Here is a 15,427-nt window from a genome sequence, read left to right on the forward strand (position 1 = left end):
TTACAGACTACAGTCTTGGATGCCTCTGGTGCAAAACAAGATTTGACTCTGGCAAATCACTCCCTGATGGCCAATTGCACTGAAATAACCCCAGATAAAATATTCTGATTGTTTTTGTTTGGTGGTGTTCCCCCTTCCCCTCTCCCCAACAGATAAATCCACTGGTAATAAGGTATTCCTGTTTATAGTATCTTGCACACAGCAGGTTTCTGTAGGATTTGTTCTAACACAGCCTACTAGAAACACATCAGCCTGACATCTGGGAAAGCAGCACCCAAAGTGAGCAGCTGTAGGATCTTTTACTCTTGGCCAGGATCAACCATGCAATTGCCCACTGAAGATCCAGTTCCATTTCTATAATCTACCAGCATGACTTGCTGTTACCAATATATGTATCAGTGAATATCTTTTCAGTCACAACATATGAACTGTAATCATACCAGCATGTACTGTACACACTATACGCATTATACTACATGGCACAACCAAGTAGGAAATGAGAAAAGATGTACAAGCAAGGAAAATGACTTAGCTGAACACATTTCATTTCCCAAATACATGCACAAAACAAAGAAAAATAGCTGCCATCGTGCTTTACTGCATCCTAGTTACAGTGCTATATACTTCCCCTTTGGGCTTAATGTTGCAGGAAAATGGCTTTTACTGCAGCAGGGCAGGTTCAATTGCCATTTCACTAAATATTTATAGCCAAGTATGAAAAACAACCAATAGAAAATATGAAACAACCTTTCTTCACCCAGTAACCGAATGTGGCAGTTTCTGCAGTGATTTTAATGAGATGCAACCAGTTACTATACACAAGCTGTCTACACAAAAAAAAACCTGACCACCAGCACAGCTCTTCCAGCATAACTACTCCACAAGAGCTATTCTGGGAGAGCCCTTTTCACTGTTTCCTTTGTTCTCGCACAGTGTCTCCACATGGAAGAAATTATTGGTGCACAGCTGAAGTAAATCAGAACAATTACCACAATAAACCACATTTTTACATGACTCCAGATCTGGAATTATTAATTGACTGAAAAGGCATCTATTTTCCTCTTTTAAATCTATATATTTCCTCTTTCAGTTTGACATTTCACTCGTCAGGGATAGAGTTTTGTAAAATATTGCACCAAGCATAATTCATCATTGCCACTGCAGTGAAGTGGCTTCCTTGATTCTCATCTCAGCTATGTGCATTTTCATGGCGAATAAGTAAAATAAGTAGAGATACCCAATGGCATGTGAACAGAATCAAGATTCTACAGCTCCATGTTGATTAGAACTAAGAGGAAAAATAGAAAAATGCAACTTTCCTTTTGGACATAAACACTTAGCAGCTATTAGGAAAGCTAGCCACTGCTCAGGTTTCTTTCTGCTGCTGCTCACTCAGATCTGCTTAGAATTTGCACTTACTGCCAGTTTAACCCAAACACAGTCCTCCATAATGAACTTCAACTTGATGCTGATGAAACATCAGTGAAACAAAACCACTGTGCACGTTCTTTGAGCCTGAGAAGCATGAAACTTCACAGTGTCATAAGAACAGTGTTCCTGCTTCACGTTACGTGATGAGTTAGTTACTGGCCATGTCAAAAATACACCTTCTGTGGACAGACTAGCCCCAGTTTACCCAGAACACAAGAATGAACATCCAGGACTGGGATACTATCAAGTAAAGCCAATCAGACCTGAACCTTAAGAGACACAATTTAAACAAACGTAGAGAAAAGGAATACAAATTGTACATTCAACTTCAGTTTACATCGAGGCACAAACTTTGCAGTTGTTGCCCAAAAGACACAGCAGCTGAAACAGGACAGGCATACTTCCTTGCATGTAGAAACAGAACATCATTCAGCAGATCACTATTCTGTGACTTGGAAGTCATCTCCTCTAACAATAAAAACTGTAAGAAAAGACTTGAGATCACCGCTAGTTAGAAAGAAAATTCAAGACTGTACGACTAATACGCTTTGTCAGGGCTCCAGAGTGAAGCATCACAGAAGCAATTACTTTAAAAACACCCACAGCAAACACTGCTACACCAAGGTCATTTCTGTATTTTTGAATTGAATGTTTCAGAAAAAAAGTGAGTTGTAAATAATTAACTAACAAAAATACCCACAGCTCAGGCCAACAGTTTAATACAATGTAGAATTTATTCCAAAATTACTATTCCTTTCATTAAAAGGAATGGTTTCCAAGATAATCACTCATGTCTTGAAACAAAATTTGGAGGCTATTACATATTCAATCCTGAAATACAATGTCAAACTTTATTGACCTTGAAAGTACACAAAGAAAGTCCTTATTTCCTTTGGGTGAATAGTCACTGTACAGTTTTCTGAGGTCTCTGAACTGTTGGAGAATCCTGTAAAACACAAAAACATTGGTAATTTATTCAAGAAGCAGCTTCACTCGAATGTACATATTATTCTATCTCAACAGACTTAACTCATCCCTTCCTTGAAAGCTGGTGTTTGAGCAGATTCTCTCCTTAAAGCCGTAAGTAGCATGAAGCTGAAGATGCACCCATTCATAATATTAAAATATACAACAGTCCATCTACTTTTCACACATTGACTTACACAGAAAATGTGAATGACTCCTCATTCATGCACCTTTTCTTCATCATGAGTAAACAGCAAGCAATTTTCTAGCTGCCGGTCAAGTAGAGCTCTAAACTCCCACCTAGCCCAGCCCAAAACCTCAGCAAGCTTTTCACAAGGCACATACATGGATGTGACAGTCAGGACAATGTCCAAACAACTAAGTGGAATAAGAAATGAAATGAGGTCATCCACAGCCTTTGACTTGAGTGTCTGCCAAAACTTGAATCACATCCACACTGTCCTTCAAGCTGATTACAGTGAGGATTTTTAACTGCAGCTGTCTGGTTTTCTGCAGCACAGGCTCACACTTTAATTAATCTAACACAACTCATCGGCATCTAACAAAATCAATCTGTGTCACAAGTGTGAATTAATGAAGTAGCCACTTCTATCTGGACAAAGATAACTCCAGAAAGATGTGAAGCTTTTTAACACTTCTAGGCAAAACAAGCCCTCAGAGAAATACAGCAGTCTAGTACTTGCAGGGAATCTTTGCTAAATGCTATTGCTTGCAGGCTCTGCCAGATACTAGGTCTGTCATATACAAGAACAATAAAATTTCAGTCTTGCAAGTATTTTTGTATTTTTAATTACACTATTCATCAGCCTTCAATGCTGAACAACAATACAGACGCCAATAACCTTATTTCACCTACCTTTGCTTGGAGATTTTACAGTCTTCCATTTCCACCGCGTCAAAGTGTTTACATCCCAGGTGCCTGTGAGGGATCGCTCTTCCACTTGCTTCACTGATCCTAATCCCTGTAGCAAAGACTGTGAGTAAAGAAAACAAGGAATTAAACCATAGTTTATGTAAAAGAGCATCTCACTCACAGGTCTAGTACACAGTTATACCAGAGTAGAACTTTCATCTCTAGCATCGATCCATTAAGCAGAGCAGCAGAGGCTTTAAAAAACTGTTTGGTCATGCAACATAAGAGCAACTACAGATTAACCAGGCTTCAAACTAAGAAGCTGAGGTGCTGAGAGCTTCCTCTGTGTTGTAGCAAAGCTCAGAGTCTACTAACCTCTCCATTAAAGAACTGAAACTCACGCTGCACTTAAAACAGAGAACCCTACACCTTGTCTCCTATGTTTCTGTCATCACAATCAGAATTTCATATTTAAAATAATAAACCCCTGCCATGTATTATAAAATAAACTACTTCTATATGAAAGATCAAATAAACAAGAAACTGAAAATACACACTACATGATGGAAGTGACCAAAATTTCAGCAACTTGTAAATATAATAGAGGAAAAAAAATGTTTGTTTCCTTTAATCCTGTCCACATTCCATTAACTATAGGTACAACCTGAAATAACTAAAGCAACAACAAAACATTCCCATTCTCTGCACTGGTTAGGGTACTGCAGGAAGTGTTATACAAGCAAGAGCTCAACAGGAACAGTCCTATAGGTATTTAAGCAGATCTTCATAATGTGCCCATGGGAGCTTCATCTGAAACAATGGCTTCCATCTTGCAAAACTGAGTAAAAATAAGATCTGCTTCCCTTCGAGGTTGAAGTTATACTAGTATTTTTGTATCCATCTTCTGTGGAGTCTCTAGCACATGCTACATGGGATGTTTCATTTCAGAACCAGTTCCCTCTGGAACAAAATCACTTTCAGTGTTATTCTGAAGGATTCAGTTTACCTTCAGATTGACGGTCACAGGTTGAGACAGCACAGGATCCTCTCCAACTTCATACAAGTGCCTAATTCTTAGCAGAACACGACTGAAATCTGCATCACCTTGCTTCTGTTTACCTTTAAGGGAAAACAAAATGCAAACATTTACTTACTTTAAAAATAAATTTTTCAACCTTTTTTTTTTTCAGCTTTACATTCTCATAATTTGAACTTAATTCCAATTTTTTAAAATTAGCAACAAGACTAAGATCAAGGAATACCCAGCTCCCACTGTTGACAGGAATGACACTAACAAGCATGACGAACTCATGCTGGAGAAATATTTTACTATCTGAGTAAAGCAATCATACAGTACAATTAGCTTTCTTGATAGAAGTATTCAACACTTTGAACAAATAGAAGTACTAGCCATAGAAGAGAAAGGCACATTCTTTAAGTGCAACATCTAGCCACCCTGTTGAAAGCACCTACCCACGTGGACGTTGTGGACCTGCTCTGCATGATCAGAGCTGTATCTCCACCCTGGAATGCTCAGAGTCTGGAGATGAAGATTAGGTGGGAGAGTTACAGATGACTCATGGACCGAATGCTGCTGAAGTTGTCTGGGTAGCTTTCGTTTATCTCCTCCATGCAAAGGGAAACAAAGAAAACATTAAAATTCCATCACACACACAAGCCTGGCAAAGGTATTGTGGAAGAGTGAAGAGATTTTTGCTTTTTCTGCCAGGCAGATGCAAAGCAGATGCTATGCTTTCGCTTCCAATGCCTTCCGAGATACAAAGCAGAGAGCAGCATGATTTTGACTACTGGAGAAGTATATTAGACCTTTCGATAAAGCAAATTTCACTGCAGCTTGAACTTGCTATTCCACTAGTAGGCTTCAGTTTTAGTTAACATGTCAAAGAAATATTATTGAAAGAGTGACTCAAAAATGGTCATTAAGGACTCAGCATCCAGGAAGCTGTTATATGGTGCACTAGCTACTTTGCACTAATTCCCTCTATGGATACTTTGTTCTCATTAGATGTTTTAAAATTTATTTTCCTCTGAAAGTAGAGATAATTACATAACAAGAGAAACATTTCATGCACTTGGACAACATCCATGTTTAAAATTAATATAAAGCAATTAGCAGGCTCTAAATCTGCCTCCTACCTCACTGTATACTAACTTTGTCACACAGGAGGCTCAAAGTCTACATGTACAAACTTAACAGCATAAATGAGAGCAAAATAAATAAGCCATTCAAATTAGTTACCTGATAATGCTCCAAACATTACTATTGGTCTGTGTTCTAATGCCAGTGCGCTTGTCCGATACAAAATATTGCTGACAGCCTTGGTTGCTAAAATAAGCCAAATCACAGGGCGAACCACTGAGGAGTCGTTCAAAGTGAGATTGTTACTCACGTCCCACTGATGGTTGTTCCACAGTCTTCTGTGAAGCATCACCTGTATTTGGAAGGTAAATGTCACTACAGTAATCAGCCATCATGTTTATATTATCAGCAGTCATGAAATTGTGCTCTCCTAGAAAGAAAAAATAAATTTATATGTTACCTCCACTTGTCCATTTCCTTGACTTGAGACACCATGAGCTCTTTCTGTAAGCAGCATCAGCCTTGTGGTGTTATCTTCAATGTAGGCAGTTTGGACCATGGGATAATAGTTCTGAAAACACACAGTAAATCATGCAGAGATAATATTAACCTGGGTAACAGTAATGGAGAAGGAAGACACAACTGATTTCAGATTACACCTTTGTGCCTACCCGAGCCACCGGGTTATCCACATATGCCTTGAATGGTCTTTTCTGGATCTGATATCCATTGTTGTCAGTATAGAGTAGCTGCTCGGTGTTCAAATTCGTGGTTGTTCTTAGAACTGCTTCACGATTTATTTCCAAAGGCCCAACGCGGTATTCTTGCTCTATCCTATGGCAAAGCATGTTCCCATCGTAGCCTTCTGGTACTGTATATATCCTGGTATATACTGCATATGTGTAATTCTGAGCAGTAACATTACTATAAAGATCAGAGGAAAGATATGCAGAGTTTATGAAGTGGAGCACTTGATCAGTTATGTCAAAACTTGCAAATCATTCATGATGACATCCTACACATAGAAAACTTTCTCACTTGTTTTCCATATATTTCACATACATATACAATTATTTTAAATTTCAATTTAATTTTCAAACGTACACATATTCAGCTGGAGTAAATGGTATCCTACAGGATTTTTAATTTAAAGAGGACTCTTCATTAGATTTGAGAGGCTCTGTTTTTCTCAAAATTAACAAAAAAAATTTAAATATTTGTGACTCCCTAAGCAACACATTTACATTCTACAGAACACATGTATTTTTTTCAATCTGGGTACCATTAATTCTGATGCAAGAATTCCACTGTTTTCCAAAGGTCCTTCTCAACTACAGTCTTTGTATGATGCCATGTAAAGCAAAGGCTTCAATCAAATAACCAGATTTAAAAGTGGTTATCAACTTATGTAATTTTAACACAAAAAAGTAGCTAGTTCATCAGGGGGCAGCATGTCCTTGGGCAGGATTAATATCTCCTTTCTCTAATTTGCTTACAAGGAAGATATTCACAGTTATATAAATGAATCATTAAGTCCAAATTCACCCACGTAAGATGTTGTTAGCTTCAATTTTCACTAAGTTGTATGGAACCAGGATCCTGACAGAAGCTGCACTATGACGTTAACCACGGAAGATAACTCTGAACAACCTTCACATCCCTCCATGCAGCAATATGTGCTATTTCAAGGATGTGCTTGCTCAGCACTACATTTACCAGATGCATGCTAGTTATTTTGTCTAAATCCGAAACAGTACACAGAGCTTGCTGTTTAAGAGCAACTATACAGAACTAATCTCATATGAATCTACAAAGAATTAAACATTCCAGTGAAGTGAAGCTGTAATGGTGTTGTACCTGTAGAAATACTGACGTATCTCTGTCATCAACTTTCCAGAAACCACTTCCAACCCCACTGCTTTTGATACTGGAACAGCTGAACCATTTGGGGCAAAAAAATAGTTATCTGAAATGGGTCCTTTCGCCACATCCCCATTCACATGGTACTCAAGGAACTCCTGGGTCAACTGGACAGTCTGGTTAGTCTCCCTGGAAATCCGCAGAAGAGGAAAAATTATATTACTTACAAACACATTTCGCACATAAGAGCTACAAAGCTGAACTGCAACAGGAACGAGGCTGGGAACATAAGAAAAATAAATAAAAATCTGTTTCCTCAAAGTGAATAAATTATTTTGTAAGATTTAGGAAATAACAGCAGAGAATTAAAGTGCTTCCTGTCGAGATACCTGTCAGCGTGTGAATAAGTGATTCTATGTCATTTTATACTTTTGGAAAATGGAAACATCTTAAGACAGAAACAACATCTACAGTAGCTCATTGTTTTAATGTGAGAGTTGCTACAGGATCAAAAACTACCCATTGCACAAAAATGAGGTACACCGCACCACACTAATGAATAATCAGGTGCATTTAACTGACTTTGTAGCTAGGTAAAACAGCATGATGCAAATTTCCATATTTAACATTGGTAACAAATATAACGGCAACAGGATAGCAAATTTTACACTTGCTCAGTACCTACTTTGTTTCCTCCTTTCTCCCCTGAAGCTTACAGTTCAGCTATTCATGACTCCACATCACAGCCTTTAGTAAGTCATATGAAGGCAATTTAAGATGTTGTTGCCCTCAGTTACCAGCTCCATTCCACTTTTGAAGCCTTGCTGGCAAAATAGGAAAAAAATCACTTACTCTGGCATATTGAAACTGCCAGCCTTTTTAGCAAGTGTTAATACAGTGACCTACAAACTATAATGACTGAGGGGCAAAACATATCCATGGCTTACCTACTACTCCTGTTATAGTGCATGTCCACTGCAGGGGCAGCACCTAGAAGTTCTTAGTCTTGCAGCTGAACTTCATAGGGTTTCACAGCCGATCCCAATATTTTTAACCTTCCCTCCCATTCTTACCTGACATCTCATTTTTTCCCATTACCCCAAAGCAAACTTCCTGAAACTCAAACATCCTGAAGGCTTGTAAAGAAAATGAATATCCCATTTCTCCTACATACTGAATTCCAGTCCTTGCTGCCTGCCAGAACAGGATGGAGAAAATGGAACTTTAATACAGATTTTTGTTCTTCCTCATTATATTCCTTATTTTATTCCTCATAGATCTGGAGGCACTTTGAGAAAGTACTTACTACAAGGCTCTTAGTTAAGGTCCACCTATACTTTTAAAGCTGATTTTAACTATACTGGACGACAAGTTCTTGCTCTAGGAGGCAGAATTATGAACAAAACCACAAAGGTGAAAGGGGTCTAGTAGTCACTAGGCCAATGTCAAAGGGGTCAACTCTTCCATCAGTATATAGCTGACAATCTGAACCCTGAGCAGGCAAAAAGCAGCACAGCTCCACTAAAGCTGAAGGAATTGGGCCAATTTGTGAGCTAAGAAAGACAACCTCAATCTCACCTCAATCTTGACTGTTCTTCCACTTTATCTGACAGATTAAATGGAATTTGCCTAGTTAAATGTTTCCTTTCAAAAAGTTTTGTAGTTTTCTACCATAGAAAGAGTGATACAGGACTTGCAAAACTACTGATTAGTAAGAGAAAGCTCTTGCTTTATCACTTAATGTTCATTGTGTAGGCACAGTGTATGTGCTTATTGATTTTTAATACAAATACACATTCATAACCCTATTTGTTCTAAAGAACAATGAGATTCTGCTGACCTATTAGTTAATACTGTGATATGTCACCTTAGACCAATTGCATGGTTAAACAGGGTAAGAACATTACAGAAATAGTATGGAATCACACCTTTGTCAGTGTTGGTATTTCCTGTAAAAAGGGGGACAAATGAACAGGAGATAAAAGAGAACCATAAAGGATGTAAAGAACATTTTGTTAGCTAGGTCTCAGAATTAAGGTTGGACTTATTTTTACAAAGGGTTTTACAGAATCTGAAACATTATTAACAACAAGCAGGCAATCTCACCTCTCTGTAATGCTGTGCATTAGATTTGTGTTTGGGTCAAACAAGACCTGGTAGCAGTTGTTAACCACAGGAAGAAACTGTTGACTTTTTTGATCTGCACGGGTTATATCTTTTCGCTTGTACTTCACTAATCTTCCAATAAATGCAGACTGTTTACCATTCAAGGGTTTAACATTGTATTTTCTGTAGCTCAGACCACTTATTTCAACTAGAATATAGAGATCATAGGCAGAACGGGACTCCACTGAGCTTTGAACCTGTATGTTAACATACACAAGAATGCTCCATTACAGAAAATTAATTAGCAAGGCAACTATTTTCATGTGTTGTAAGCCCTAAATTACAAAAATTAACTACTACTTTAAAAATAAGTTTCTCAACATGCCATTCTTGCAATTCTCAATTACAATGTAGATCTGTGGTGCTTTTAATTGGGAGCTGGGTGAACTTGGATTAAGCTTAGCCTTTCTGTGACAGAAAGAGGGCCACTAAGAAAATTACAAAGTTAGATCTTAATATGAACAGGGAATCATAGATCTCAATTTAAGATCGTATTGCGAAATGTCTATACGAGCAGAAATAATCACAAATTAAACTCATCAGTCAAACGACAGAAAAGAGACTGAAACATGAGGTAGGTGACCAGTGCAAGTATGAGAAAGCTCTTGACAAGACAAGGAAGCCCACAGACGTGCCCTCACCGTAAGCAACTGAGAGGGGAGCCGAAGCAAGTAGCTTAAACAACAGTTTTTAGCCATCTTTCAATTACATGTATCCTGCCCATTAATGTTATATAATTCAGTACTACTTTTCATTTGGGGCAAGAAAATGGGACTAGAGAAATACTGTACAGATTACATGGACAAAAAGGTTAGTTACAGCTAATCAGAAATTAAAGCAAGTTGTCTGTATCTTCCCACTGCAGATTGGCATTTGTCCAGTTACTCAGACCACAGACCTCCTAACCTTAGTGGTATCAACAGGACCTTCTCTCCCTTCACTACACAACTGCAGAAGCCAGCAGGGCACTTGCCAAACGTCAGTTCCTCTCAGCCCCAGAGTCACTTCAGGGTTCTGAGCTAAAAATTTCTTTCTCTCAAAAGGAAGGAGTATGTGATTTGAATGTACTTTTGCACAGTATATCCTGGAAGAAAAAGGCCTCAAACCATCTTCTCGGCACGGGTAAAGAGATTTCATTTAGCCTCAAGTGACTATCCCTATGCATATTTGGATAACTTATAGCAAAAGAGAGTACAGACCAACTCTGGAACTGAGAACTTTGTCTTTTTAAAATAAAGAACGACAGCTTGACTTCAGGGCATCAAAAATCCTGAACTAAATGCTTTAAATACATGTAAATCTCTTCCTTGTATCTTACAAGGCTAAAGTGATTCAGATGGTTGGACTTCTGGGAGGTAAGTGGGTGACAGGTAAGCGTGACCATGTGTTAAATCAAGAGGCTGATGGCTTCCAGATAAAGGCAGTATGGTCTCATGCCATCATCACGTGTATATGCAGGAACAGGAGACAGCTGTTGTGTGTCTACAGTGTGCCTTGGTGCATGGTGAGAGTCATAAGCCACAGATAATAGAAACTATCCAGCTGGCAGAACCTGCTGAGCTATCTGGCACCTCAGGAACAGAGGGGAGCACCTGGGATTGTGTCAGGCCCTATGTGCAGGAGGTGTTCCTACAGGTTTATCAAACCACTGATGATGACGCAGTCTCTACAGCAGATGCTTCTGAGAATGGCTTGGGCTAACTTTCATTTGAGGCCACTTTCTTCTCTCCCAGGGAACAGCTGGCCTTGTCTTGGAGCTTGGCTATGACAGAATGATATGTCACATGGCAGCTGACTGTCCCCAGTTTCTTTTGAGCTTGTAAATAAGACTTAGGTTTCTTAAATCTCTTCTCCCCAAGACAATGTGTTCATTGTACAAACAAGACCGCCAATTGTAGGGCAGGGCTTCAACCAAAACAGCTTTATTTGGAACAGTGGTTTTTATAGAAAGAAAAGCAAGATAAGAAGTGCAAGGTTACACAGAGCAGGCATGCAAAGAACAAACGAAACACTTTGGAAGAGCAGGAAGCCCTTTTGGACACTGAGACAAAAAAAATCTAATTGAGAGAACAGGCAATTAAAAATATCACTTGAAAAAGAACTAGGAAAATCCCAGTTCAAACTAATACTTGTTTTCACTGTAATACCACATATTACCACACTTTGACAGGAGGTAGGATGAAGTCAGTGCAAACTGACAAGTGAAAGAAAAGTAACCGAAAGAAACAAAGTTGAAATACCTGTGCTGGTACAGAATGTCCCAGTTCATCATAGACACCCATCGCAGAGTGGCTGACAGAAACCGTGACAAATGTAGTGATGTTCCATGCCAGAGGATTATAGACAACAACATATTGGTCAACACCTGTAGCACCTTTGCACACACAAACAAAGCTATCAGTCACTAAAATGATATATTTTTAAAATGTGATATTAAAAACTATATGAGAGATCTGTCTAGATACAACGATCTTATAAAATTTTAACATAAAACCCCGCAGTAAAACTTCATTATTGAAAAAAGGAAAACATTTTATAGTACTTCCTCAAAGTCCCTTCTCTGCTATTCTTCTATTCTTTACCCAATAAAAAGAGACTGTGTATTTAGAAAATGACACCTGAGCTGAACGCAAATGCATTTAGCGAAAATAAGCAGCTTACCACAACTCATTGTCATGCAGTATTATCTGAGTTATACAGAAGATCAAATGAGAAGCCTGATCTAAAAACAACCCTGTAAAAAACCAAATCAGTCTGTTGCACAGCCCACGGCACTACTTACATTTGGCAGTTTAAAAAGTTTCCAAAGGAAAGATAAAAGGCAATGTACAGTCTTTAGAACAGACTCCTTAAAAAATCCTTTACTTTCTTTTTTTTTACATAAGCTGGTAGAACACTGCAGTAGGAACATTTCTTAACTGTGACTGTGCTTCTAACTGCATAATCTTATGTTGCATAGTAAGGTTAGTTTAGTAATCACCCCAATCACCACCTCTTCCTTTCCTCTGTTATAGAGTTGAAGTCTGAATCTGAGAGCCAGGTCTAATACATGCACTGGGGCAAGGCTCTGCCTATCATCAGTTTAAGGCTTCTGGTTTCAGATGCTCGAGATCTGAGAACTCATAAACTCATCTGAGTTTGCCTCAGGTCTAGGAGGTTTCATAAAGAAAACAGGATTTTCCAGCCCTGGTTCACAGAACTTACATGGTACAGAGTACACTGATTGTTTTGGAGAAGAACATGATAGCTTTCATAAGTTAGCCTAAAAATCAGAAAAGCTGTGTTAGAAAGTACCTGGTATTCTTGAGTGTTTATTGTAAACAGAAGAATACACTTCTCCATCCTTCTTTGCGTTGTTCATGTCAAAGATTATGGAAGCCATTAGCTTCTTTACGTTGAACATTCCGTATATCAAGTTATCTGTATACATGTCCTTCACCTTGGGAGACTCTGTGCCTGTTATACCATCGTGATGCTGGACCTTACATTTAAGAGCAATTGGAAAGGTCACAATACAACAGGATGACAACTTCAGGTTTGCATTTGTATTAACACGGTCCACTAACCTTCAGACATATAACTTGAAATAATAAAGTATTACAGTTACGTTCACAGACTGACATTTTGCCTATTCTGAATTGCCATTTACAGAGTGAAACGGTCAAAGACAAGTTGCACACAGATTTCCCTCTATACATATCCCTCTTTTAATAATTAGAAATTACTAAAGTTACATACTTAGAGGGAAAAATATACAAGTTACCAAAACAAGAATGCAGCAAAAATACTGTAACAAGATATGCTTTAAATTTCCTACTAAGGTCCAGTCAATAACTTAGTTCACAAAATACTTATTACCAGGAAAAGCACTGAGCCCTGTAAATGGTTAATGGTATGAAGCTGATCAGTTAACCGCTGAACTCTGAAGAAGCACATCTGTCCTTCCTCTTCTGACTTGCAAAAGTAGACATTAACAGTAATTTTCAGGTAGTTCAGTTCTTGTTTGTTTATCCATTTTTAAAAATGTTTTCTAAATAATAAAGCTAACATTAAGAAAAGGAATTTCACATGCAAAATTTGAAAACACATATTGTTTTACCAGCTGAATATTTGCCAGCAACCATGGCTTGAACGCATGGCTAAGGGGCTAAAGCCACGTTTCTAGACAGTTTTTTGAAAAATTGCTTTGTTTTTACTTATGACTTGCTAAAGGGGAAAATTGTTTCTAAAAACATAAAAGCGACCTTGAGACACTCCAGCTGAAATGCTTAAGTAAAGCTTTGCTTTTGGGCAATAAACATTTTAATTCAAATTAAAAAAATAAATCAATCTTTACCTCTGAAACTGCCCATCTAAGGCTCTGAAGTTGTTTTAAGGCTCTATATTTGCAAATAGGACCTGCTGGGTGTTTCTGGACATACATTGTGAAAAACGACTCTCCAGCATAAAGCAGTGAGCTTGCTCTCCTTGCGATTCCTTTTAACGCGCTTCGAGATGTATAAAACCCAGTCCATGCTTGAAATGCCTCTGTTAAGAGTTGAACAGATCCAGTATGTGTCAAAATACCATTTCAATTATCATGCATTTGTTATTTATTAGACTACTACTGTACAGCTTCTTACATGAAGCCTCCTGTGCATTTACACATCAGCCACCAAACGCAATAGTCATAAGCCCTACAAAGAAACACAGCCATAAACATGCACTTTGGAAAATTACCATCTTTCCTAGAGGCCCAGAAACAGGAGTGTTGATACAAAGCCATTATTGGCTAAGTTAACCTTTGTTTGCAGAAATTTCTTCTTTGGGGGTCTGCACAAAACAACCTTGGACCTTCCACTGAAGCACATTTTATTACTCATTAATAAAGCCAATTGTAATGCTTGGTTACTGCTTGATAGAAGCTCTCTACATTCCACCCTTTTAGTCAAAGGGATTTATCTTAAATTTCATTTCCTCAAAATGGAGTAGAAATAGTGATGTGATAACATGATTCCAAACTCCTGCAGCACTTCAAACTACATCAAAAGATGCCCTCAAGTGGTCATTGGAAAGTTCAACAGTTAATTTGTGCTCATACGCTCCGGTATCCTGAGAAAACCAATATTTGCTTTCAAAACCTCTAAACCCCTACTTAGCTTCGTTGTTGGTAGTGGGTTTGGGAGAGTTTTTTAAAAATATACTATTGATAAATAGTTTTTCCAGAGAGAAGTTGCTTTATTAAGTGCATATTTGCAACTGTAACAATCTGCTGTCAGCACAGGATCAAAGACAACAATTAGAAAATGGGATCTTTAGCTCAAAAACTCCAGGAAAAATTATTTTTGGCCTAAAAATATGCTAGAAGTTGAACCGGAACGAATTCCATTTCAGTTTTCAAGGTTACAAGCAGAAGAGTCGCATATGCATATGCACATTACAATGAATGTAGAGCAGAAAAAGGAAATACTTATCTGGGACTTAAAACTTGAGTTTCCAAGGCATATGTCAAAAGTGACACTGAGCCCAGTGAGTGACTCATAATAAAATGGCATAGAAAGAATGAGAGAGGATTAATCATCAAGAAGCAAAATAGTATGTGGGAGAAAGTGCACTCAAATCTATACTGCAATTGCAAGGCACAGTAAGTTGTTTGAGGAAGAAATTGCACCTCTGTGTGGGCACCCACCTGGAACATTGAAGGTGCTGCTATTACGCAAGCTAATGGCAATCAACTACTGCCTGTAAATTATGCCTAAAGATACAGGTAAGAGCCCAGATGCAAAAGGATATTAGCACTTAAGCCTGGCGATGCATTTATCAGCAAGTTGTTGGATATGACATGATCCCTGGAGGGAGGTGAGTGTGTAAGGGATCAGTCCATGCAACGATTCACAGGAAGCAATAGTTATTTTTATTAATTTAAAAGTTAACAGACGTGTTACAGTATATTGGACGTATAAGCTAAATTTGGATTCTAGTAGTCTGAGATATACAACCACAGTGCCAAAAATGTGATGAAGTAGTAGTAGCTACAATTATATATTTTA

At 38.2% G+C, this 15,427-nt stretch overlaps 1 protein-coding gene across 1 annotated transcript in view; it reads right to left on the reverse strand.

Annotated features, from left to right (window-relative positions):
- Positions 1-2,146: 2,146 nt before the first annotated feature.
- Positions 2,147-15,427, reverse strand: part of MAN2B2 (mannosidase alpha class 2B member 2) — a 30,638-nt gene continuing 17,357 nt past the window's right edge. The window contains exons 8-19 of the mRNA XM_065837351.2: positions 13,735-13,925; positions 12,693-12,879; positions 11,639-11,772; positions 9,339-9,595; positions 7,230-7,421; positions 6,044-6,296; positions 5,833-5,943; positions 5,532-5,724; positions 4,745-4,897; positions 4,278-4,390; positions 3,275-3,392; positions 2,147-2,377 (exon numbers count right to left, since the gene is read on the reverse strand). Of these exons, the coding sequence (XP_065693423.1) occupies positions 2,283-2,377; positions 3,275-3,392; positions 4,278-4,390; positions 4,745-4,897; positions 5,532-5,724; positions 5,833-5,943; positions 6,044-6,296; positions 7,230-7,421; positions 9,339-9,595; positions 11,639-11,772; positions 12,693-12,879; positions 13,735-13,925 (1,997 nt within the window). The 3' untranslated portion in view covers positions 2,147-2,282. The remainder of the gene's footprint in view (positions 2,378-3,274; positions 3,393-4,277; positions 4,391-4,744; positions 4,898-5,531; positions 5,725-5,832; positions 5,944-6,043; positions 6,297-7,229; positions 7,422-9,338; positions 9,596-11,638; positions 11,773-12,692; positions 12,880-13,734; positions 13,926-15,427) is intronic.

Source organism: Patagioenas fasciata, chromosome 4 (assembly GCF_037038585.1).
Source record: "Patagioenas fasciata isolate bPatFas1 chromosome 4, bPatFas1.hap1, whole genome shotgun sequence".
Lineage (NCBI taxonomy): Eukaryota > Metazoa > Chordata > Aves > Columbiformes > Columbidae > Patagioenas > Patagioenas fasciata.